The 27,942-nt window shown below is 38.8% G+C and overlaps 1 protein-coding gene across 2 annotated transcripts in view; it reads right to left on the bottom strand.

Annotated features, from left to right (window-relative positions):
* The window catches only part of mafb (v-maf avian musculoaponeurotic fibrosarcoma oncogene homolog b (paralog b)), a 62,786-nt gene that overhangs the window by 33,127 nt on the left and 1,717 nt on the right, over positions 1-27,942 (bottom strand). Inside the window, exons 2-3 of one of the 2 annotated variants that reach the window (XM_041796237.1) lie at positions 22,540-22,610; positions 13,172-13,269 (exon numbers count right to left, since the gene is read on the bottom strand). In XM_041796237.1, the coding sequence (XP_041652171.1) occupies positions 22,583-22,610 (28 nt within the window). In that variant the 3' untranslated portion in view covers positions 13,172-13,269; positions 22,540-22,582. Of the gene's footprint in view, positions 1-13,171; positions 13,270-22,539; positions 22,611-27,942 lie in introns of those variants that run through there. The other variant, XM_041796236.1, reaches the window with a different exon arrangement.

Raw genomic sequence — 27,942 nt, forward strand, 5'->3', positions numbered from 1 at the left:
TCATCTTGCACTCTGTCCCTGCCTTCTTCTCCTCTTGAAAGCCTTAAAGCCATTTACTCAACTACTGTGCGCATTTACCTCTCCTTGAAAAAGAAATCTGTGCAGATCTGTCCAATTTTTAATGTCACCTTTTATCAATAAAAGTGAAAAGGCCCCAAAATAAAATAAACATGCAAAAGATAGGTATATTTGTAGGTGTAAATTAAGCACTTTTTTTTACCCTGCTACAGAACATCTTCAACAATTAAAGTTATCCCAAAAAGACCAGAATGCACTGCAGCAACAGAAGCTCTCATGTCAGAGCAGACAGAAAATGTAGTATGTAATGACAGGATTATTAAATCAGATCTCTCAGATCTGTAGGAAATCAGTGAAGCAGCAGACAAGGCCTGTGTTTGTACCATCCCAACATATTTCAATAAATAACCACAACAGCCTTAAAGGCATCGAACATCACATGCTAATGATAAACTCTACAACAGCCTGAATGTAAGAGCCAAGGATATTTCCCTTTAATCTTCTTCACAGCTTACATTGTCTTTTATAAGTGGACAAAGTGAATCTCAGCCTGCAGTCTCGGCCCCGCAGAAATGACAATTGATTTGCAGGTTATTTCCTGCTTCCTGTGAGCTAATTGAAATAAAGTGGGATGGTAGACTGAGGCTCTGCAGCATCTATCAATACTGCAAGGGTACAGTAGAGAGAGCCTCTCTACAGCCTACTGCTGTGCTTTAACCAGTCCCACAGAATATTAGTTTCACTGTTTGGCTCATCAGCATGCCTTTGCTTTATGTTTGCTCGTGCTACCTGGTGTGTAAGGTTGCTTTTAACGAGTGTGTGGGCAACATAAGGCACAATGTATAGCTCATAAGAGTATATATGCTCTGAATGTGTGCGTTTTGTCTTTCTTTGCCTGTGGTAGTTTTGTAATGCTGAGTAAGAAGACTTTAGCAACAAACTTGCAGATTTTTTTCTCCCAAACTGTGTAAAGACAAAAAAAATAAAATAAAATAAAATAAAATAAAATAAAGACAGATAAGATTAGAGCTAAAAGAATAAAAGAAGAATCCAGATGCCCCACTCACATACACAACAAACACATACTGATTAGTGCATAGCACTCTCCTCATCAATTTAATCATGGTAAACAAACTATAGATAAATTTCCAGCATCCAGCAGTGCACATCTGTCATGGCGTATGTACAGCAGGAGAGAAGGAGGAAACTACTCACTGCAGAAGAATAAGTGTTGACGTGTGCGTGCGTGGCTGTGCAATCTCAGGAGCTGTTTTATTTACTTATAATGTCCCAGCTGTCGGGAGCAGCTGGATTTTGCACAGATTAAACTGGAGGATACGTAGAACCCCATGTACAGTACGGGGTCCTCGTTTTGTGGGAAATTAACCTGAGGTTTCAAATTATGTGGGCAACAAAGCAGTGTTAATTTTGACAGCTATTTTTCATTTTATTCTCAGTCTTAGTCTTTAGATTTAATGCCTTTTGATTTTGTTCATTTTTAAGTCTTTTCTATCCTAGTTTAAGTCAACTAAAACTCATAATCATTTTAGTCTAGTTTTATCAATAAAAACTCCTCACATTTTCATCTTAACTTTTAGTCCAAGTATTTATTCTCTTACCTGAATCTGGGACCTATACATGCTAGTGTGTTCTATGCACCCTGCCAAACCTGGGGTCTCTGCTTTCTACAGCTGAGAGGCAGAATAGCTACAGATGCATTGTATTTTAACAGATTCACCCACAGTGGAAGAGTGTCATGGATTTTGAATGTTCATCAAAAGCTGAATTACCTTTTAGTCCAGTTTTGTCATCTTGATGAAAACTTAACTTGCTTTTAGTCAGTCATTGTCCCCAAAGATCTATTTTTGGCTAGTCTTTGCCTAGTCTCTCTCATAGAAAAAAGGCTTTAAGTCAACGAAATAAGCACGTGCTTTGCTCATTTGGTAGGCCTCGAGTCACTGGTTGCAGGTTCTAATCCTAATCCTGGCATGGCATGTATTCTCCGATACCTCTCCTTATATTTCCTGTTTCTCTTCTAATGCTCCTAAAAATCTTTAAATCTTTCAAATAATCCTTAAAGAAAACAAGAATTTTCATTTCATCTGAGTTTGCACCATGGCACAAATTGTAAACACTTAGCAGCATTCTCTTTTTGAGTTAAGCAAACCATATTTCAAAGAGCGCATAGGTATCCTTAAGTGCTGCATTAAAACAGTTAGGAATTATCTACATTTAAATGCATGTAAACAACAGTTCCTCTCTCTGTAGCTTCCTCTCCAACCCGCTCAGTAATGATTCGAGCTGGTGTCTTCCAATGGTCCAATCAAACTCTCGTTACAATACGAGATACACTGAATCATCATTAAATCTATCTGCATATTACCTGAGCTGCTACAATTAGCTCTGAATCTCATTTGAATCTCATTTAAAGTCCTCCTATGAATCTCAATTAAAGATAGAGATTCAAACAAACAGGCAGTGTTGGAAATATGTATATACACACATGAATACCCACACTCTGCACCTGCTGTTATCATTGCTGTTGTTTTAAATGTGTTCAGTTTAATTAATTTGTTTTGATACTCAAGACAAATCCTTTACAAATCCTCATGTGGTAATTAACAATTATCGCACATTTAATAAGCACACTGAGATAATGAAACAATTAGAGAGAAACAAGCTGTTTAAAGATTGAAGCTGCGCTTTGAACTAGTGTATACGCTTTAATTGTCTTTCAGTGGCTTCCGACTTCAATGAGCTTGCAGATCATAATAAATGTCCTCACAGCGTACAAATCAAACAGCCTTCAAAGCAGCATTACAAACCAATAAATTATTACTGGTAGAAAATATAAGCTTTCAACAGAAACACAAACACATATTCACACTGCCACAAACACACTATGGTGTTATCACAGGGGCCAATTAGTGGGCCCTGGCTTTCTGCTCAGGCATGTATCAGGGGACCTATAGGGAGCCTGCAAGGCTGCGAGAGGCCTCAGGGTAGCAGGAGAATTATCACTCTTTTCATCTCTGCATCTCTTTCGCATCCTTGCATACACACATCCACTATCTGCTCGGAGCGAGCACACTATCTTTCTCTCTCTCTCTTTTTTTGCCGTGCAGACTCGAGTCCAAGAGCTGCGAACAAAAGGACAATCCTGAACGTTACAGTATGCAAATACTTCAAAATTATGTTTAGGTGTTGGCAGAATGGGACGGGGCTCAATAAACGTATGCATAACCTTCATGTAGAGAGAAGACAGTCGATGAAGTTTATTTGCAACCTTTGATCCCTGTACTAAAAAAGCAGGACAACTTTGTGCATGAGTGTGTGCAACTTCAGGTAACAGAAAGGCCAAGTCATCACAATATGTGCTGATCAAAAGCTGCGTTTATGTTGCACTCTGTAATGTGACTGGAGCATGCAGGGGGACCTGTGTTTATATGTGTGTGTTCTCCTAAGAGTTTTATACCAATCACACTCTTTCACCCCTCTCCTCATCCCTCTTTCTTTCCTCTCATCCCTCTGTGCCCCCCTGCTGCGGGCCTGGTAGGGGGCTCGTACACACAAACACACAAAACACACAGTAGGCCCTTCACATAGCTGCCAATAGCTGTAGATCTCCCTCTTTCCCTCTCTCTTCCACGCCACAGGGAGGAGAGAGGAAGGGGATGACAGGAGAGGGGTGTGTGTGTGTGTGGGTGAATGGCAGAACAGAATAAGCGGACAGCTGTCCTCTGTCAAGCCTCCTTCTACCTGTCTGTCTGCTACACTGTGGGCTCGAGTGTCTCTTTCAGGCAGGAAGATTTTAGTGAGCTGACATGTTGGAAAACAAGATTAGAGGAAAAAAATATTATTCATCAGCCCCCTTTTTCTAGGCTTCTGGCATCAGAAGCCTAGAAAAAGGGGGCTTAAAAATTTACGATGACGACTGAATAATTACCAATAAACTCACATTATCATTATATAATTACTGTATTTTATTATTATTATTCACAGTCATGTTTTAAGTCAGGCTTTTATTATTGTGAGAACAGGGAATTCTTTTCCATAGAGAGCTGTTTGTCAGTTGAAATTGACTGATTTACAGAAATAATAACTTTCTCAAAAAAGTCTTTCGTCTTTGTTTCTTGTGATGAAATATGTCAAATGAGGTAAGTGTTGGCACGAAAGGCTACCGAGCAGTTAACTACCGTTTCTCTTTAAACTTCCCTCCTCTTCTCTCCTGCTGATGTTAGCATTAGCGCTCTGCTAATGGTACAATTAGGCTGCAGAGACTCTGTAAGTAAAGAAAGCAACACTATAAGCAACCAGTGCATTCATTATCAACATTTAAGTACATTTCAGACTTGTGACAGTTTGAGTCCCGGTGCTTTGTGCTCTGTGCAGGTTTCTGCTGAGTGCGGATGTTGGTTTCTCTAGAAGAGGTGTTCACTCAGTGAAAAAAGTGGAATGGATCACAGGGTAGCAGCAAAAACATCTGGTGGATTTTCACTGGATTAATCCTTGTGTTGTCGAGAAAGTGGATTGGTTTGACTAAAAGTGCTCTGAAAATAGCTCGAGATGGACCTAAGACAGTCTGGCTGTGGCCGCACATTTCTGACGGCAAAACTTACACACCGTTCATCTGAGATAGAATCTCTTTAAGAGTGGAAGTGCTGTAATTTGCCAGTGCAACATTTCATTTTTTTAAGCCCAGGTTTCAAAAGTTTTTATTTTGAATTAAACTTTTTTTCATAATCAAAGTAGGACAATTACATTCATGAAATAGACACATAGTAAACATTACAGACCAAGTAACATTTCATAAATTAAACAGAAAAAATCAGCTGTCTGATCTGGGAATTAATTAGGGAGACAGCAAATGGTAGCTTTGTTTAGCTAAAGCTAACATAGCTGCACTGGCTACGTGATAAACTTGAGGCCAACTATGTAAGCTATGTGTGCTATGTTAGTATGTTAGCTTTAGTACTGTTAGCTTTAGCACGGTTAGCTTTAGCACACATAGGTAAAGCTAACATAGCTATATATAGCATAAGCTAACATTGCTATTGTAGCTATGTTTGCTTTAGCTTTAGCCTGAATACATTAGCTGCTCCAGAGTGCTTTCATGGCATACAAGGTTTTTTTTCCCTGTAAGCAGACTGTTTACTCAGAATTATAAAATGTTTGGTAATCATGTTTTTCAGGTAAGGTTTTTAACTTTCAACATTTGGTATCCTAACCCTTACCTTTACCAGTTTCCAAAATCCTAACCAGCAGTTTTATCTGATTTTATTTTGAAAGTCCTGTGTATATTTCCATTCTGACATAGAAGGTGTTTCACAGTAGTGGTCTGCAAAGTGGAGCGTCTGTGGTCTGCGTTCTGCAGCCAGACTGTCTTAAACCGAGGGATCCAACACCCATGTTTAATTTAGGCCTAACAAATTAAAATTATAAGGTTTAGAAAAATGACAGGTGAAACAGTAAGAACAACAGATACATGTCTGTAATGCTACCTTGTTTTTGCTGTATGTCTGTGTGTTTGTGTTTCTGTGTGTTTGACGTGGACGGCGACAGAGAAAGCGGAGTGGAGGCAGTAGATAAGATAAGTGCTCTTTATTTCTGACAGAGTCATTTAGCTGTGGATGAAGAGAAGAGAGGAGGGGAGGACAGCCGGCAGAGAGTTATAGTTATGGAGCTGTCGGAGGTTTGGGAGTGTTGAATGAAATGAGGTCTGGAGGAGCAGGAGGGAAACAAAGGTGGAGAAGAAGAAAGAGGGTCAGGGAAGAGAGTGGAGGTGTCTACGTGACCTTGTATATAGAGAAATAGACAGGTGAAGAAGAAGTTCAGTCACTGGATGTGCTTGTTTTCCTAAACTCTGTAAAAATGCCGTTCTCTTTTTAAAATGACTGAGTTACCTCACTGTGTTTATGCACACTCTCACTCTCTGATAGAAGTATAAAAATGTGTTTCCATCTTTTATTTGCCGATATTGAGGCATCAAAGTGCAGACCTCCTGTCACTTCTGCCATTTCCTCCTCTCTCCTTGTGTTTCTTGTATGAAGAAAAAGTATTTATTTTCATTTATCAAAGCCTTACACCCCTGAGAGAGGGGAAAATTGCAGTGTCTGCAATCCTCAGCATGTGTGTAGAGGGAGTGTGCAGCAATGCTGGGGGTTATTATGAAGAGACTGAGATGCGACAGGAGATTCCTCTGATTGGGAATAAAACACCATCTTATCTATTTAAATAAACCCCAGTGCAACTTCAGTGTTACACACATACAAACACACACACACACTCACGCTTGATCACTATAAATAAGACAGCACATAGAGAGCGACTAAAGAAAATAAACACATTCACTGAATCACACAAATAAAAAGTGCAGAAGGCGGCAAATCTGTACATGTAAACAAACACAGGAGCAAATTCACAAAGGGATTTGTAGTAATTAAATTGCAATGATCGCCCTATTTTAGCTTTCACTTTGAAGATGAAAAAATAATGTGTGTGAGCGAAGACATGAGGAAAAACAGTGCTAATAGAACATGAAAAGAACATCTAATTATTCAAAGGAGAGTAGTTACTGTAGGAGAGAAAATAAGATAAACAAATAAAAAAGGTTTCCTGCTAAAATCAGCAGAAAAATGCAGAGGAAGCTTTGATTTTAAATTACCAGCAGATCACTGGTGAGCTTCTCTGCGAGCATCCCGGCCTCTGACACTAACCTGCTGACCTTTGACCTCAGGCTGACCAACAGAGCAGGCCTGTACTTGGCCTTTGACCTTGTGGCATCTTTAATAAGGAGCTCGACCTGCTGCAGAACGCACCGCAGCACTCACGTCAATAAGACAAGGGACATGCAAAAGATAGATGTAGTCGGACTCTGTGTGAATGTGTGAGTATGACAGTAAATAGTGAACAAGAAACATTGATGTATGTTGGTTCTGCAGTCGTAGGCTGCAGATGTTCCCCCCAGGTGGTCTGATGCTAATAACATCCCACTTTTTACAGGCCTTTTAATTCACTCCAGATATAGACACATTAAATTTACAGTGTAAATTGCTGCCATGCTGCGAGCTGCATCTAAAAAATTAAACCAAATGTCACAAATTCAACTTTTAAACGCGCTTTATCTAAATTGAGTTGATTCCTTGTTGAAAATGAAACATTGATCATTGTTTGAAAACGATTGTGATGAAGCAGACATACTTTTTTGGTTTGTTGTTTTTTTTTTTAGGAACCTCTGTTAAGACACTTGAGAATATTTAAGGTCCTGCAAGGAACTTTTGGCATGTGCTGCTGCCTCCTCTGGTCAAAGTAATCTGTCTGTTTATTTATGTAGTTGTATAAAAGTTTAAGTAGTGTTTTCAGACAGTTTTCATTTAGCATCATTCATATAATATAGCACTGGCGTCAGGGCAAAACCTTGTATCTTAATTTTTCATAATATTATAAATTAGCGCTATTTGACACCCCATCTCTAGCATCAGTCCAAAACCTTGTATCTCCAAAATGACCACTTTTAAGGGAATAAAAAACCCTTTATTTCTCAAGTAGTTTAACACTGAATGGCCATAGTCAACATCTTTTTGTTTTGATTTAGTGTGTTAAGGTCTACTGACAAATCTAAAGGGCAAACAATAGCACTGATCTATGAAAAAACCCAAAACTTAAGATAATGAAAAATGGCCTAATGCCAGTGATATGTAAGTGAGTTTCAATAAATTTAAAAAAAGTTTCAAAAAGATGCTGACTATGACCATGTTTAAATTATAAATTGAGGACTGACAGAGGTTTTTTTTTCATTTCTATAGTCATAACATTTATGTTTGAACCTGCTGAAAATGAGCCTGTTTAAGCCCCTTCCCTGTTTCCCTAGTGTCTTCTCCCTGCTATCTCTACCGTCCTTTAACCAGGGCAGAGAGAGAGAGAAGAGGGAGGTGCAGCACCCACTATGTCATATGTAGGAGAAATAAAAATGAAATTCAACGCACAAGATTTCAGGCCCTCTACCCTTAACCCTTAGAAGTCCAGAGGTCATTTTTGCCCTTTTGTTAATTCTTTTCATTTGATGATAAACCACTCAGATAATGTTTACCATGCTCAAGTTTGGCATCATTTTTCTCAGAATAACCTGAATAACCATATTTTTTTATTCTAACTTACTGTATTAAATATAGGACCTCCGAACACACACACACACACACACACACGCGCGCACACACACATGAAACTGAAAAATTGAGTTTTACAAATTGCTATATTAGAAAATATATGTATCAAAATATGGTGGTCTCATTTCAAGAGTTAGAAAATTAGAAAATGTAAACTTAAACATAAAAGTTTCAAAATTACATAGATGGAAAAAATATATATATACAGTGCTTAACAAATTTATTAGACCACCTGTCATATTTGTTTCAGAGACCATCCAGCATCATGGAGTGCTTTAATGCGGACTCTTTCATTTTCAGTGAGCTCTCCACGTTTTACCCTTTTGAACAGGAATGAGGAATTTCAAACTAAATTCGCCTTTTTATATCTAAATTTGACCCGGCTCACTGGGCTTCTCTGAGAAGTCAGAAATTAATCAGGCATAACATTCAACCCCTAAAACAAATTTTTCTGTTCAGGGATGCTAGTAAATAACTATAATTTGCCATATTAATCAAAAAATAATAATGTGCTTTAACTATTTTTTCAGTTTCTTTGTAAATCAGTAAATTTGAAAATTCATGGATAACAATAATAATTCTATTTTAGCATTAAAAGTATCATTCGGGTTAAAGAGCTTCTACATATTGGTGTATTAACCATTGCAGAAACATAAAAAATGATTTAGGTAATTACCAGTGCTGTTAATTTAGGGCAGTTGTGGCATAAACCTTATTTTGGTTAGGATTAGGGTGGTCTAATAAATTTGTTAAGCATTGTATATAATACAGAAAACATGTATCTTTAGACGTTTTATATCCACCAAACCAGTAATTCTCAACCTGGGGGTTGGGACCCCCTTGGGGGACGCAAAACACTAAGGCGGTCTCCAGATGCCTTCTAAAAAACAAAGAATATTCTTAAATGATTTCAAGTTGTATATTTTACCCATTTTATAAAAATAGAGTGTAAATAAAATATGGTCATTTGGTATCATAAATGGCATAAAGGTAAACATGCTATCATGTAACAAAAATGGCCCATGATGATGTCAAACCGGCGCGATCATGGACTAAGGTTCAAGATACATTTTTTCTCAATCAATCAATAAAAAATTCCAGTCTCAAACAGAAACATCGGTCTTGATTTTGTGGTCAAATGTAATTAAGAAAAAGCAAATATACGATTTTTTAAAAATGTAATATTTGATTAAAAGAAAACAGAATTTTTTTGCAGGATGTTTGCTTTATCTGAAAACATTAAATACACCTCTGCGCTAGGCCGTCCTTGGCAATGCTTCGCATATTAAAACGACTTTGTATTCTGGTGTGAGCGATATCTACTAACTGTGTTTCTCTCCAAGGAAAAGCTGCTCCAGTTACAGACAAACACATTCATAATTTTACCAAATGACAGTGTTCCTCTACAGCGTTCATGTCTATAGGGTCTCCTCCTGTGATTGATTTGATGCAGAATAAGTGTTTAGACAGCACATCCACACAGCTGCAGCAGTAACTTGACAGACTTCTCTCAGCGGTCTCATATTTAACACACCTTCAGTCAGTTAGTGACCGCTGCCTTCAGTGAGTTCAGACTGTCGGATCACAAACCACAGCTTGTCTCCTCTCCTCCCCTCGTCTTCTTCCAGCCCATTAAAGAACACTTTTTTTTCTTCGTCTTCGTCTTCTTTTTTTTTTTTTTTTGTCATGAATCTTTAATCAGCCTTTTCAAGTGAGCGGGAAGGCGGAGACTTTGCAGAACGCTGAAATACACATTCTGATGTAACTTATACAGAAGCTGCACAGGTTAGAGCTCGTTCACATCCAAGAGACTCTCTGAGACTGGTGTCTGATGAGGAGTTAAATCTGGCACTAAGGAGCTCTGCTGGCAGGTCAGAAAGACAAGGAAAGTCTGGGAAAGTCAAAGTCTGCTTTGATTTTTTTTACTGAATATCATTAAAAACAGAGAATGCTGTAGTTCAAGACTGTGAAAGTGTCTTACTCTTTAGATACTAGGTGTTTAAAGTGACAATCTCTGTCATATCAGTATCAATAGTATAGAAAAGTAATAATGCTTTAAAACTACAATACTTGTTGAATTGCACAAATGCAGCAGCAACATTCCCTGGTGAAACACTGCCAATGTATTTGTGCAGTTTAGGCAGCATTTTGGAGCTTGCCTGCAAGTTTGGGGGGTTTAAAAGGAATTGTTCGATGTTGGGTGTGTTGGATTTTTATTTTTGTAGTGCTAGTACTGAAAAAGTTTAAAAATCTGGTATCATGACAGCCCTGCTGTTCGATTAAAGCATTGTTGCCTGCTTAAATGAGCGGCATCTATAGTCCATGCACCTTTTTTTTTTTTTTTGTATTGTGGCAAACACCACGATCAGTAAATAAAGCAGTGCCAGGTCACACTCACAGTAAAGCACACAATCAACAACCAGCTCTCTCTAGGAGTCAATGAGCCTCACTTCATAGCACACTGCCCAAACACAGTGATTGCTTACATGACTCTTTAAGAAATGAAAAAGTAAAATATCTGAAGATGCTCATCATTCCTTTTCCTCTTTCTCTTATCACTCTCTTGTTTGCCCCTTTCTCCCCTCTCCGTCCCTTCTTCTTCTTCTGTAAATGAGTGATTTGTCAGCCTTATTTGCTGGCAGTGGTTCATGTGACCACAACATGACAGCCCGTGATAAATACACCCTGAAAATTAAAGGCTGCTCACACATTGTTATTAGCGAATCTGAAAGTGCTAAGATTGTGAAATCAGTCCAACAGATGCAATTTTTGGACTAAAATCTGCACTCAGGATGTGTTTTAAGCCAAATATTGGCATAATAAAAACACATTTATCAACGTACAAGGAGGAAAGTCTGCAATCAATACTGACAGAGTGTGTAAATCTATTGTTTCAAGGTGTTTTACTCTGGTGCAGCCAACACAGTAATTCTATAACTGTGGCTCACATGTGTTTGAACTGCAGATCTGTGACTGAAGGGCCTGCAGAGCTCACTTCATGCATCTTATTGTTACATGGAGCCGCTTCTCAACCACTGACCTTTTTATTCACTGCACCATACATTGTTAAAGTAATGTATGAGGTGTCTCGGCCACAGCCACTTCATTGTGTTGTGTTATACACAGCAGAGGTACACACATGTGAGAGTGTGCAAGAATGTGTGCAAAAAGAACTGGATGTTAGTGCAAAGGGGTAAAAACATGCTAATACAATAGAATAATATGCATCGGATAGTGTGCATCCTTGTGATCACATATGACACCAAAAAAAAGAATATTTCCAAATAAAACACTTTGCATTGCCAGTTCAAAATTGTTACACCAAAATAAGTCTGATATATTTTGTCTCGAGCAGTGGCACAGAAATAAAAATATTTTTTGCAGTTTTTCTATATAACTGTGTTCCTCAACATGTCTCTTAAAAAATAAAATCAAACTAGAGCCGCTGATGAAGCTTACATTCTGCAAGAAGAAAACCAAACTCTTATGAATAATACGACGAAAATTAATCTGTTTTCAGGCTGCTGCTGCACACATAAGTAATTATGGCACTTATACACTAATGCAGCACTCCAAAACAGACATGCAAAAATAATAGAATTGAACCTTTATTTATGCCTAGTGTTCCAGTTAGACAATTAACTTCTCTTATATTTTCTGCAACAATAATTGACTTTTCTATAACTCTTACAATTACATAAATACAATTTAGCCATAATGTTGCACACTTTGATCCGCCACTTCATTACTGCTGCACTAATCTCTTTTTCTGATGAACTCAGAATGAGACAGACAGCAGATAGCAAAGCATGGAGCCTGATAGTGCGTCCTGCAAAATATTTAGCATTTGACCTCTGTAGGATTCCTTCTAATAATCGTGATGGATGATTGCACGTTTCAGGCAACAACAAAAGCATCACTTCAGAATCTAAGTATGTGCACTTGCTCTTATTGTATATTTTTGCAGCTTTGCATATTGCACATATGAGTGCTGGTGTATAAAAAGGTAACAGAGGGGGAGGGACAGCAGAGTGACTCCACCACCTCTGCACCTTCCCGTCCTCCTTATTTATTTGTCTGTATTAGTTAGCTCCTTCTCAGCACTTAAAATTAATGTCATCCTGCAGAAAATAGAGGCTGAAAGCTAAAATTCAGCACTTTCCTGGCAGCCTGGTTATTTATCAAGCTAACAAGGAGAAGATGCATCCTGCTTCAGCCAGGGCCCGGGAAATATGTGCCATTAAAAGCCCAGAGCTGGTGTGTGAGAGGTGGGGGATAAAAGTGAGGGTGTCAGGGAGAGGGGATGGACGGCGTCGCCCGCAATATGGATGCAGAGAGAGCAGCAGACACATTTATAGAAGAGACAATGGAAGAAGTTAGAGGAAACACAATACTTATTCTGCATGTGCTGCATGTGTGGATATGAAGTGCTGATTGTGCTGGTGGCTATAAAAGACGATCCTTTAGGGGATACAGAAGACATAGTTTGGAGCTTTGAATAAATCATGTGCTGCCACAGTGAGCTTAGCACTAATTTTCTCTTTAGGAGCACGGTGTTGAAACACGTCCCGAGGACTGTTAGTATTGTGCCGTGTTAACATCTCTATAGCATCAGGAGCTAACGCCCCAGTGTTGGAATTCAATTAGACACTGGGTGCAACGCTAAGCAGCTAGCATCGGGCGGTCACCGCAGGGGGAAGAGAGAGAAGGGGATGGTGCATGGTGGGGAGTGTGTGTGTTTGTGTGTGAGGAGGGGGAGGCTGCAGGCAGGAGGAAGGCCCTGGGCTGCTGGCTGCGGTGATTCAGGGGAATACATTATATCAAAGTAACCTCGGGCCCATCACAAGTTCCTCTCTCAATCACACACAGTCGCAACCTGAGGACAACAGCGGCTCTGAGGCTCGCAGACCCACACAGACAATGGGAAGAGCTTTACAACTAATTATGTTTGAATAAAACAACACAAACCGGCTTAAACAAGTGAAACACGGAGAGGAAATTTATTAACATAAGTTGAAAAGAGGAGCGGCTTGATGTTTGCAGGTCTGGCTTGCGGGTTCAGATATCTCCTGAAGTATTGTCTATTCTGTGGTTTGGAACAAGAAAAAAACACATAACACATTTTCAAAAACAAGCCACATTTAAACACAGTGTTCACTTTGTGTATCTTAAAAACTGCAGACGGAGAGAAATCTTCTCCTTTGTGTTATTCCATAATCTACACCCAGATAGAGTCACTACTTCTGTTTGTAGAGCAGGGCTTATAATGAGGGTATATCATCCCTGTCAGTGAGATTTTCTGGATGGAGGGATGACGTCTCTGTCAAGAGTGGAACAAGTCTCACTCAGAGCAACCAGTAGTTATATATATCCAAGAGGTTTATGCAAAGTGCAACTGTCTCAGAAAGAGGAGGGAGGAGACCCAACAATGATGAAGTCTTTATAAGTGAAAAATCAGTGTTTGAATGATTGGGACATGCAATTTCTCCTAATACAGCCAAATGCTATTAACTTCAGAGAGTTTTATTGGATTTACTTGACTGCATGCAGTGGTATAGAACAGGCATATGGAGATTTTATCCTCTTTTTCTTATTCTCCATTGCTACTTCTATGTCCCCTCTGATACACATCCTTCAGCAGTTGGCTGCATTTTTTTCTAAGATGGGGAAGGAGAGACCTGCCTTACTTTGCCTCTGGTTGGCTATACTTCTTTATCCCCTTTGTTGATTGGTAGGCAGAACATATCAGGGTAAGCCAAACGATGTAGGACGAGTCATACTTGTGATTGTATGGGATATTAAAAAAACAAATGGAACTGGCAGTGCTACCTTCTATCTGCTTGCTTCCTGCATCATAGATGTTGTTTTATTATTAGCATTTTTTAAACTATTTCTGTGAGAGTCTTGTGCAAAATGGGTCTGTGCGGACATATGTGTGGGTTATGTGGTTGCATCTTTTATTGATATGTGCACCTCTATGCACACAAGGTCATTTTTGCTATTGTTTTAATTTATTACTTCATGTTTTTATCTGACAGATTAATGTCTGCAACACTTGGAGTTCAAGACAAATTTCCCGAAGGGGACAATAAAGCGTATCGTATCATATCGTATCGTATCGCATATCGTTATGTCATGATGATCCTAACTGGCTGATATCAACCACCAAAAGCTGAGTTTTAAAGTTCAAATACAAAAGGTGGATTTTTATATGCAGGAGCCTAAGACGGGCCAATTATTCTTTGCTTGATTGCTAAGAAATGTGGAACAGTATACCCACTTCTGCAGACACCACGACACTACTGACTCTGTAGATTTATTAATTGATCTGGTACTTTTGTCATTTATTCAGCCCTTTTTTATTTGCCCAGTAGACATAAGTGACTTGAGTAATGGCAATGTGGTTGATAGATTTATTTGTAACTATTTGATACGATGCTGTGGAATTTGTCTTCAAGACCCTGAGTGGAAATGCATCAATACACATCATTTTACTTAATTTAATTGATTAAAGTAGTGTTGCTAAAATTCTAGATTAATTTGATTGATTAATCAAAGAGAAAAAAATGATAAAAGTATGCAGATGAACTGCATTGATGCCAGCATTCAACCATCTGCAGTAGCTATGTGAATATGATTAAAAAAAACTTAACTTAAAATGATCTCTGCTCTTAATTTTGATTATTTTCACCATCAAAGAGATCAACATTAGCTGAGATCCATTATTAAGAGGACAGTCTTCCTCTAGTGAGATACACACACATGAACATTCATGCAGAGAGGTCCTGATGCTCATCCAAACTACATTTACAGCACACATTTAATGGTGTGCAATCATTTCTTTGTAATAAACATCTATGTCACTGTTTCAAAGTCTCCTGAGTTGTTCAGAAGCATGTTTTGCATGCTTTCTGACCTTTTCTTTATGTCATTGACAAGGACCTCCATCTATGTGTGGTTTGCCTGCTGTGAAAATGGATTCAAATGAAACTAGAAAAGCACTTGGAGAGCGCAGACCTCTGCCATTAGCCAAATTTCCCAATGGTGGAGAATCCTTAAAAAAATTCCTGGATCCATCCCCATGTGCCCCCCACCACAGCATTTGCCAATTACTCCCTCCCCAGTGGAGTGGAAACACGGTGAGGCAAAGCATTGGCTTCAGTACAGGTGGACTGTAGTGGTGGGTGTATCGATCCTAAAGTATCGATATATCGATATTTACAAAGTAATCATTTGGTATCGAGTACTTTTAAAAGTATCGATATTAAATGAGTACTTTAAAAAAACGTCTAACCATGCACCCCATCTGTTTGTTTGCAGTCGCTCTCGTATGTTTGTTGTGCCAAAGGTCCGCTGCTGCACTGTTTTCCGTGTCACGTGACTTTGGCAACCAATTAGATAGAGCTAACGCGCACATACCCACTCAAGGCACACACACACACGGTTATTCAGAGGCCTCATGTCTGTATCAAACTGGAGAGAATGGCAGAAATAAATTGCAGCAGCTTTGTGAAATAACTTTCCACAAAAATGCAAAGGTGAGTCAGCATCTCCAGTATCTGATAAGTTTTTATCTCAAGGTTATAAAAAACCGATGCATGAAGAGGATGTTAGATTCATGACAAATCTCCACCGCTCACTTTCCGACGAAAGACATTGATGGTGTTTTTCATTGAGCCAAAGCCACAGCTAGTGCCGTTAGTCCTAAAAACCAGGAAAGAAGTTCAGTAGCTGACTCTGATGCATTGCGATTAATTTTAATTGACTTTGAGGGTGTAACTCTAAATCTGCTCCTCTTTGTTCCTGTTTACTAGTTTTTCTCCTATAATTTGACTGCATTTTCCAAAGTTTAGAATGTTTTTTGCAGCATTTTCTCAAACCACACATTGAATAGTCCACGGATTAATTAACTAATTTAAACAGTCTAACCATTAGGTACAGTGCGTAAACAAAAAAGATAAAATCAAGTCCCATATTACAAAAAGTATATATTATAAGTTAAAATCCCGCTTTGAAATATGTTTTACCCCAAATACTTGGTTGATAGTTAAAGATAACTCGGAAAAGAATTAGTTCTATTTATTAAGACTGATAAATAAATGATAGATTATGTTTTTTGAGTTTTTATTGGCCTTATTCATATCAATTTAATAATTATGTATACTGCTGCTTTTATAAGTAAAAAGTATCGTATCGAGTATCGGTATCGGTGATACTGGTCCTGTATTTACTTGGTATCGGATCAATATTAAATTGTGCAGTATCGCCCACCACTAGTGGACTGTCATGGTGGAAGCGTTGCCTGCTGGTGCCAACAGATGCACTGACAGTCTCACTCATGGTCTCACTGGACGACTGGAAGTCATGGCAGAGGGTGAATATTCCTCTATTCCTCCCAGCATTGTGAGTATTCTTGCTTCGCTGTGTTTCTCTCTGTTACGCTCTGACTCATCTCCTTGACTGGGCATGCATCTTTCAAACTCTATAAACTCAAAAACTTTGTATAGAAACACACCCACAAAGGCTGCTGGGATTTAAATTACTCATGTCCGCCATCTCCTGGTGTAAAGTGGTAACAGCTCAGACCTCCACCATTGGCCCTATCTCCCAATAGAACAGAATCCTTAAAAAAGTTCATGAGTCCAGATGGTAATCACTCCCAAAATCCAATCGGTTCTTCCTTATGCCATTTCTGACATTTCCTGAAAATTTCATCAAAATTCATCCACAACTTTTTGAGTTATGTTGCTAACAAACTAACAAACAAACAAAATAACAAAATAACAAACTAACAAACCCACCTGATCACATAACCTCCTTGGCGGAGGTAATAACAACCTAGCTTCCATAAGTAATACAACACTGATGACAAACACCTGCTAGAAACAGTTATGCATGAAAATCTACCAGTAATGCTACCCCCTCTTAATACCAACACATGTCATCAACTGCAATTAATCTAAGTTAATAGCAATTAATTGCAAGGCTTGTAATTAATTTGATTAATTCTTTTAACCAATTGACTGCACTAGTAATTTTAGTTCTGTTCTTGCAGTCTTGACTTATTTGTGTTGCCATTTAACCCTTTAAGGATTTATATGGTCACTGCGGCTGACTTCTTCTTGGCCTCCCTCCAACTCTCTATGACACAGTAGGAACAGTATGACTTTTCTCAGGTAATAGACAGGTAATGATCCCCACAGTGGAGTTCAGTCAACGTCACAGAAAGGGACACCACAACATCTGACCAATCAGCAGTGGCCTAGAGTGTCTCAAACTTCCTGTTTCCTTCAGAACTTGCGAAATGCAGTTTTACATTAACCTTGCAAAGCAGGTGGATACACCTGTTTCCTTGTTTTTCACTGGTGAATCCATCTTGCAAAGCTCCCATCTGAACCGTTTGGGCCCGGTTAGAAAGTGACAGGACCAATCAGCAATGAGGGGCAGTACTTTCAGGCACAGTAGAATCATGATGTAAACAAGCAGCAGCAAGAGCTGGTGCAGTTATGGAGGAAGCGATCAGCGTGGATGTTGCTAAAGCGCCAGTTTTATCAGAAATTGACTACATTTCTTCATTAAAAGGAGGACAAAGAACAGCAGTGAGTTATTTTCTTTTTACAAACAACAAAAGTCGAGTACTTACATGTCTATAGTTGCCATGTTTAGCGTTATCCCTCAGTAGTTCTGCACGCGCAGCTTGCTAGCGGCTACGTCACGTGCTTTGTTGCTCTGATTGGCCCATAGAGATGTGACAGACAGAACGTTCACCCAATCAAACTCCGAGTTTTTTTCAAAGCCTCTGTCTTTTCTCAAACGTTTCTTGTTGGAGCTTTCCCAGATGGCGTGTCAGGTTAGTTTTACATCTGTTTATGGCCCTATAGATGATGAAACTGACGTATTATAAAGGTGAATAGAAGTGCTAAACACAATGATGGGTTTAGTTTGCATACTTTTTCAAGCATTAGTGCAATTTCAGCATGAAAAATGTAGGCACCATATTTGCTCATAAACCCATTTAGTGGTGTAAACTATTGTCTATATTAAGACATATGGCTATTTCATTTAGCATGTGATACTGAGGGTATTTTCATGACAAATAACTCAATATGTAGGAGAATAATATTCAAAAGTAAGGCTAGATGTTTCCACAGGTTTAAAAAAAATTAAAAGTGATCCAATGGTAAATTTGACTAATTCTAGAAATATCAAGGTTTAAATAGTTAAACAGGTGTTAAAGTTTTACATCCTTAAAAAGTTTTGTTTGGCTTATGTGGTTTATATCTTTTTTTTTTTTAGTTCTCTGTAGGCCTTTTTTTAATCTAAAATTCATTCAAACATACAATATTAAAAATAAGTCATTTTAGACAGTTTTACAACAGTCCAACAGTTTAATTATACTTAATTCTGATGACCCTGAGCCTTTCTGGAGACACCAAAGCCATTTCTTGACTCTGTGAAGTTTTATTTGTCTCTATTTGTTCAACTGAGAGGCTGCATGTTGATTTTTCTATCAAGTTTCAATAGAAAAATACATTTTTGGATACAAAAAAAAAAAAAAAAAAATCAACGTGTAAGTAAATACTAATTTGTCTTTATATGTGTTTATTTAAATTCTTAATATTTTGATATTCATACAATTTCTGGATTTTTTTTTTTTTTTTTTTTTTTTTTTTTTTACTATAAACCGGCAAGAAACCATATATGGTCACTTCGTTGACCTTGATTTACACCACAATAAAAAATATATATTAAAATTTTTAGTGTTCACCAATTATATTCTAGGGTTATTTTTTGAATTTCATATTATTTAGTTGCATACCCTTTGAAACAGTGGTTCTCACCTGGTGGGTTGAGACCCAAAAGTTGGTCACAGAGCTCTTTTTAGTGGGTCGTGAAAATATGACCGGGGAAAAAACCCACCAAAAAATTAACGAAACTCCTACAACATGCTTGTGTTGTCCCATTTCTGTGTTATCCTTCATTACATGAATCTGATTGGTCCAAAAATATCACAAATTTTGGGTCCTGATCTCTCCTTGAGAAGCTTGAGGCAGGTTCTGAGGCTCGACTTGTTGAGAACCACTGCTATAAAAAGATCTCAAGACAACAGCAGACATTAAGTTGTTATTCTACAAAAAAAAAGGTTTTCTGGATATTACGTATTGGCACATGTTCTCCTAAAGCTTTCGTACAATTCCCCATAAGTATTTCCTCTATGCTGCACATTAATAAGCATCATCTGTTCCCGTGATCAAATATATCAGTCTTCTCTATTTGATATTTTGCAGCCTTTTTATGTGGTATTACAGTTGCTGTATTTCCCCTTCTGTGTTAGGTTTTGTCATGAAATGTGTGTTTAATTGTTTGTAAGGATTTGTGTGTTTAACTCTACCGTGTATAAATCTTAAAGTAGAAAAAATGACCATCATATGAACCATCTAATTTGAATTTTTAAAGGCATATCCATACACCCCACATTTTTCCACAGCCTTTCTTTCTTCCTTTCACACATCTTGATGTGTGCGTATGTCCTTCCTCCGCCGCCGTGTCTACACAAACCTGACCTGCCTGCTGTCAGCCATCAAGGCACCTTGCCTCCCTGTGCCCCCTCCCCCCCGAATGGCCGACTCACCCCGTCACCATGAGGGGAAGATGAGTCGGAGAGGGGGGAGGAGGAGGAGGAGGAGGAGGAGAAGGAGGATGTAGGGATTGGAACGGGGAATGGGCTGGAAGAGGGGAGAAGGGAAAAGTGGGGTTGGTGAGAGGTGCAGGGGAGGGAGGATGCTGGAGGTGTGGTGTGCGAGTAGGTGGGTGGGTGGGGGCTCTGAAGCCTCTTCTAATGTGCCCTCTCCACTCCTGCGCTTGTGACCTCAGAGCTCCTGACAGCCAGAAAGTGCTGAAGCATGCAGGTGTCCTAACGCTGCAGACACACATGCTGGCACTGGAACACGTGCTCCATACACTCACACAAACAGAGGCAGGTGTCCTAGCTTAGCTGCTTGGTAACTCTTTCACCATCTCCTCACTGCGTCTTATATAAAATTGTGTATACTTCTGTGTTTGCCCAGTAACAAAAAAGAGCTATGATGAAGTGCAAATCCCAGGAAAAACAAGCCTCACAATGCTGAGCACATGAAGAAAGTAGAGTATTATGTCTGCTGTACAGTAAAATTAGCCGCTGCTGATGCTGTACTTTCCTCTGTCCAGCCTCTCCGATGTAAAACCTGAGGTGTCCACAGAGTGTCCTGTCCTGCCTGTGTGTATGTGTGGTTGGAGGGGGGTTAGGGTTAGAGAGTTGTATTACAGTGGTGATGAGTCGCCTGGCTGCGAGGCTGATACCTCAGCAGCACCCAGCATTGACCAGGCCTTTAAATAAAGCCTTCGATCTTCTAGCAGCAGAGAAGGTCACCGGCTGCCTCTGGTTACCCTGCCTGTCTGTCTGCAGCCTCGGCCAAGAGCCCTCGCGCCAGACCTTCATCCCTCCCCTTAGACTCGTCCTCCCCCTCTTCTCTCACCCCAGCGTGCATGTTTGCATTTAAATCCAGGTGTCTCTCTACTTTGCCAACTCTTCCAACCAAAAACACTCACTCCAGCTCTCCCTTTCCCTCCACCACCGCTCTAAAATCTCACCATCTGTCTGTCTATGTCAGCCAGAAATAAAAAATAATGTTCAGTGTTTTTCTCCACAGAGAGAGCAGACAGAGTGAAGGAGGTCAGAGGGTCGAGAGAGAGAAAGGTTTGGGCATTATCCCACGAGCACTGCCATTGTCACCCTCCTGTCAATCGAGCGGCGCTGTCAGAGCCCCAAAAACAGAGAAGTGCAACATCACACAGAAAAAGTTGAGACAGCATCATAAGGATTAATATGAAATAAATCAATCCTCCTATAGGTGGCTTCTGTTAGTGTGTCTTTTTGAAAGGAGATCAATACAAGTGGTTTGGATTTCACTCAAAGACAACAGGCAACAATCACTCTGTCAGAGGAAGAACTTTTTTTCACGTTGATGATAAATATTAAAAAGGGAATATTAAGATAAAACAGGGCTACAGCTGCAGTTAAATTAATAAATTAATGACAATTAACCAGGAGAGGTGTTTTGAATACGACTGGAACATCTTTAAAGATTTACACACTTTCATTACAGCACAAAGCTTGATTCATTTTAAACGTTTCTAATATTATAACTATGATATACAGTTTGAATGTTTTCAGACCTAAATGCTTAAAACATAGTTTAAAGTTAAGGATGAAATATGAAAAAGATTCAGCTGGTAGAGCACACTTTAAAGTTTTAAATCTTCTGAGGTCCACCAAAACCCTCATCAGCCACAACATGACAGTCTTCATCTGTTATATTTTTGTTTCATAAACAGGGAATTTCAAGGCAAATGCAACATTACTCTTTAAGTGTTTTTAAAGGTCACAAAGTCCAAATAATGACACTGCAATTGACTTTATCAGGCAAATCCACTCACATGTACTTTTCTGTGTAAACATACAATGTGCCAGCAAAACCTTTCAAGTCGCATTAATGTCCCAGAGGACACTGATAAATTCTTAAAAAGCAGAACTGAGAAATATAGTGGAATGTTTAACAGGGTGTCACCAGTTAATCTAACACCAGTTAAACTGTGACACCGGTTTCATACATTAGACAAAATAAATAACAAAAAGGTGACTTCAGTTAAAACTTCTCACTGTTACTTCTGAAACTTAATAAAATCTAATCAAGTATTTTATAATCACTAAAATGTGATACATTTTTTTCTCAGATATTTAGTTATTGTAAATAACCTTTCATAGCCTATACATTGTCAGTCTGAAGAGTTGAAGGTAGAACACATTTTTAGTTTTAAGAAACTTTTGCACCATGAATGAAGTAGCTAATTCAGAGAGACAAGATCTGAGAAGTGTTGTCTGATTTTATGTATATTTCTTGTTTTCATTATGTACATGCTTAATGTGCACTTTTGTATGTATCCCATCAACCTGCCGGGATCTGCAGATGGAAATTAGCCTTAGCTAATGCCATTTACATGTCCGTTAATTTTCACTGGGACCCTACAATAAATACTTGAATAATAAATAAATATAGAGAGAAAGAAGATAGATTCTAACTTTTTTGGAGCATTAGCCCATAATTAATTAAAAATGGCCCATAAATACTTCTGGATCAGTTACTTCATATTAGAAAGACCCTGAATTATGTGCTTTTTTTTTAACATTCAGCAGACATGAGAGTTTATCTTGCGTTTACATTTGAAGTCTGGGTGAAATATTGAATTGGTGTGGTTTTATCATATGAATTTGTGTTGTAAAGTGAAGGAGTGATAAAAGGCTGAACAGGAAGGTTACCTCAGACTCCCGGGTTGTGGGACGGAGACGTCAGAGCTCTTTATCACAGGTGGAGGAACTTTCTTGATGTCCTGCAAAGAAAAGAGATGTATTTAGAAGACACAGGAAATTCTGCTAAGATGACTTTAAAATGAAGTAATTGATGATCGGATTGTGACTTAAAAGAAAAATGTCATAAATGACTTGGAGCATTTAAAAGCTTCAAATAGATATTATTTTATCCCAGTTTATAAAATTAATTGCATATTAAGCTTATTAAATGCAATCAAACACTGACAATGTCAAAGATTTGTTGAAAAGGTTGTTTCACATACTTTTGATCCAGGTAGTCATATTTAAAATGATTTAACAGAATTGTATGAGACATAGCCTGATGCAAACACACAATATAAAATTTAACTGATTCAATTGATAATTGAGTATTTATTCAGTCTGATAGAAGGGAGAAACACACACAATCTCACAGCAGGGAATCTCAAAAGCAGATTCATGCATGAATAGATTTTCAAAATAAATTGAAGATTATGATTTAATATTTTTTAGATGCATTTAGCATTCTACAAAAAATACAACGTTTAGATGCATAATTTAAATAAATTAATCAAAATTGTGATCAATTATGTGACTTTAAAATTAATAAAATCTTGAATCTTGTTTTTCATCTTTGTGAGACCGTATATGATCATACGCACATGCCAGGAAGAGAAGGATGAAGAAATCCTGCCCTTTAAAGACCAACAAATCATCCTGACAAACTTTTCCACCGGCCTCAGTAGAGTGAGTGAAGAAAAGGAGCGACAAAGTGTATTAATGTCCCTCTATCCATCTTTAGCAACAAAGAGAACCATTCATTCTCTGTAATCTGATTCCCACTGAGGCCAAACGGACTCTGACCCATTCAGCAGCTCTCAGTGACACAACTACATGCAGTCACCTGAAAAAACGCTCTGACACGCACACATGGGACTGACAGACTGAATTAGTTAATGGTTTCAACCACAGAGATATGATGTTTACAGAAATTATAGGTGGACGCAAACAGCTTCATCCACACATTAACTCACATTTATATAAATGGCCATGCATGCACGCACAAATCTCCATACATGCTCACACACGTGTGTCTATACTGTGTGCACTCATGCTAACTCAAACAAGACAGAGGCTTGGTTTGATAGAGGGGAAGTTAGGGTCCACGTGCAGAGAGCGGCTACATGACAGCAGTGTGTGGGGTCAAGGCCTTTCCCAGGTACAAATGAAAGGGAGAGGGGACACCGTGGAAGAGCCGAACAACACTGTGGGTCACCTTGCCTGGCAGAGATCAATGTCTGTTTGACTGAGAGAGAGAGAGAGAGAGAGAGAGAGAGAGAGAGAGAGAGAGAGAGAGAGAGAGGCTGACTGCAGCAGAAGGGTAAATCACCTCTCTTGCTTCATTGAGATGCAGGTAAAACATACAGGGGTCGGGCTCTGCTCCAGATCCACCCTGCCTGCATAACACAAACTTGTGCATGCGCTGACTTAAATGCACACAAATGCACTGAGTCAAACAATATCCTCAGTTTTTCGAACATCCCACCATCACCACATCTGCTGCTGCGGTCTAAAACACACTCTACTGACTCTGTGCCCTGCAACTCAACTCAGTGAAAACATCAACACAGCCCAAGCTGTGTTTATCTGCAAGTTAGAATATTGTGATCACATATCATTAAATCATAATTAGCTTTCATCTATTGCCCTTTAGTTATGCATTCTGAGGAGAGCTCCAAATGCAAATCTAGTGTTTGGATTCTGCTGTGACACACATTAAACACTACATGGGCCCATGTGCACACTCTTTACAGTAATCTCAATTCAACAGCAGACTACAGGATTGGATACACACAATCACATTAACTCCCCTATGCACATGGTGGAGAAAATTCTCCATGTAAAGCCGATAGAGACAGAAGCAGCAGCGTGAAGCTGCTTTACAGCTGCTGCATTCTCACCACATGCACGGCCCGCGACAGGAGGGGACAAGTTAAATTATTAGGGTTTCAAATAAATGACACATAACTCAGGACACTGCAAGACAGAGGGAGAGGGAGAGGGAGCTGTGCAGGTCTACATGATGGACGCAGCATAGAGGAACATAAACGCAGCTGATTTAAATCACTTTAAATGTAAATGTTTATCGCATGGAGTGATGCAGATGCAGATTGAGTGGAAGAGATTGAAATTGTTTCCTCTTTTGAATGCAGATTTGTTTTAACCCTTTGGGGGGCTCGGTAGTGAAAGAGAGGGAAAAAAACTGCATGTAAATTGTGTTAAGAATCAAACAGTTGCAACAAATCAATGATGAAAATGTATGAGTTAATGCAATGATAAAAGATAGCTGCTGTTTATCTCAAGCATTGTGGATTTGAAAGTTTGAAAACCTTATTAGAACCATTTTCAAGGTTTTTTAAGACATCAAATGTTAACATACTTTTCAACTGATTATAAAACACTTCAAATAATTACATTTTTTTCTAAAGAAATAAAGAAATCATCAAATGTTGATTTTAAAAGGTGTTAAGAAAAATAATGCAGCCATAATATTTTGCACCCTTTCTTGCTTTATGAATTTGCCTTTGCAGCTGCGATTATTTCTCCTGAGGATTTCATTTAGACATTAAAAGCTACTTGCATCCCAATGTCACAATAAAATGAGTCAATCCTATAGATTAAACGCACACGCTTATATACACTGCCCTTCCACCACAAGGTCAAATAAAAGACAATGCCGGCTGCTTATTGAGCACTCACAAATACACACTTTAAAGTGTGTGCATCCTTTGTCCTATTAATCTGCGGCATTAAAGCAAAGTACACCATGATGATTCAAATGTCAATACTGATAAATTTCAAAGTGATTTCCCATAGTTGACCTGAAAGAGAGAGTCCAATATTGTGACAGCAGACAACTGCATTATCTTTAATAACCTAATCATTGGACAGACTGCAAATGATCACAGCGCATGAGTCAATACACTGAGCCGGAGAATAGAATTACAGTTCATACTGATAAGATTAATAATGTGCTGCGTGTGACTGTGTGAGTCTGTGTGTTCTATGTACAGATTTGTTCACACTGAGGGGAAGCAAAAGGCGCACAGAGAAGCTGAAATATTGTTTCCTGTGCCTCCTGTCCTCCTTCAACACAAGAAGTGAATCGGTGTTACCAAATCCTCTGGCCCCTCCGAGTCAAAACACACAGAAAGCATCCTACACTGTTTCCACAACGCTTGATCAGCAATTTTCCACTTCTCACTGAAACACTGGAAACACCTGAGCCTGAATAACCCTCCTGTCTGTCACAAGCAGGTGGAACCGTCCCAAGCAGAGTCCTGACAAATCCTATCTGCCCTCACAGGAGAAAGAAGAATAGCATCTCTAGTCCCAGGTTATAACACAAATGTAATTAAATAGCACACTATATTGACCTAATCAGATAGCAGGGCCATAAATTAGTGGACACATGCTCACTAAAAGGCCCTCTCCTCTCAGCTAGGAGGCATCTCTGATCATTTATCATCTGAGAGGAGCAGCCAGCATCTCTCTCTCTCTCTCCCTGCTCTACCCCTGTCTCTCACTCACTTTTAATCACAGGGAAAATCATTCCTGCAGCCATGAAAGGCTCGTGCTCTCCCATCTTGCTCTCGCACTCACAGGAGTCCAGTGTGAGCCAGGTAGGTCAGACACTGTGTCACAGGTGAGACACAGACATCTTTGTGTGCTGGGCTGCATTTAAAAGTTTCTGTGAGGCACTCAGAGCAAGCAAGCACTAGGAAAACAAACTATCCTTGACTCATAACTAAACATAAGTGCACAAATTTGCAGCAGCATACATTGTGACCTTGTATTGCAGCACTATCAGGGGCCTGTAGCTTTTTATCTCCAGCGCTCTGCCCTATAGGATGTTGATTTAAGCAGAAGTAACACTCTGCAGAGGGAGGTTAGGGTCTTTACAAAGCCATATCACTCCCAGTGACTTTCTCTTCCCACTCTTATCACAAGTCAAATAGACGATCTTTGCACTGAAGCGAACGGAAATGCAAAAATGCATCAAGAGGTAAAGCTCTGGCGAAAATTCTTCGGGTTAAATATACTTAAAATTAAGAGAACTCGAAGTAATTCTAATCCCACCACCACGGCTTTACATGAAAGATTCGTCTGGAAAGAGTTTCTTTTATAACCAAATTAAGATATATTAAAATTAAACTGTGTTCGATGTTTTTAATTATGTTAAATTATTTTCCTTTAAATCTTTTTCTTCCAACATTTTGACCTGAAACTTTAAATATTCAACAGGTGGACAGCCACCGAGTAAAAGTGCAACTTTACTCAAAATCAATCATTAACTCAGCCTTTTCTAGGGCAGATGCAACACAAATATAAGGCCCTAAATAAGAGATAAAATTATGTAAGAAGTACTGAGCATCGAGGAGGGATTTTCAGCGCGTTTTCCAAGGGAGAAGAGGAGTTTCTCTCTTTCGATGCGTAACAGGTGATGAGCGTCTGCGTTTATTTCAAACTCCTCAAAGAAGATGGAACCCTCCTGAGATAATATTTTTTAGGTATAAAAAAATGAATGTCAAAATTATTGAAATATCTTAAACTCACAGCTTAAATCAGATTAGAACTTTATCTTATGTTTGTTAGAATTGCGCGCCTTGCGCGCAACATCTGCAACGCGCTTTGGCTAAATCCAGATGTTGTGAACAGATGTTTAATTCGTCTCTCTGACATTTGTTATTGACATCTTCTGCTTTGATTCATTTGTAATTTTAGCAGGACAAAGTTGATATAAAAGTGACACAAAGACAAACATGCCAAACTAAAAGAACAGAAATAGAAAAAGAACATTTTCAGGAGAAAAGATTTGTTTCCATTCAGAAATGTTTATTTTTGAATGGTATGTTTATTAAATTTCATTTTAAAGAATGAACACGATGCCAGTTAACTGTACTGTCCAGACAATACACTTTCCTTCAGCTCTTTAAACCACAAAGATGTTTGCTTCATGCTTTTCTGAATTATTTGACAATAAAGGGAGGATAATAAATTTCCATGTCGAAACAGTTCACGGTTTATTTACCGAGTTACACCCATAGGGTTGTGGATAAATGCAATGAAGCTTCATACATAAGTGTGAAACAAATTAAGAAACAAACTGCAGAAAGAGGAGATCGTGTGTTTGCAGAGTGAGAGTGCGTCAAAATCTGCTCAGTTTAAAGCGTTTTATCTGCTGCGCACTTGTTGATTCTATTTAATCAGAGGATTATTTGAGGGGGAAAAATTATTGAATTTAAAATAAGATATGATGCTGCTCACCTTCATGTTATGTCAGTCAGCAGGCCTATAAATCAATAGTGATCA

This window comes from Cheilinus undulatus, linkage group 9 (genome assembly GCF_018320785.1).
Source record: "Cheilinus undulatus linkage group 9, ASM1832078v1, whole genome shotgun sequence".
Taxonomy (NCBI): domain Eukaryota; kingdom Metazoa; phylum Chordata; class Actinopteri; order Labriformes; family Labridae; genus Cheilinus; species Cheilinus undulatus.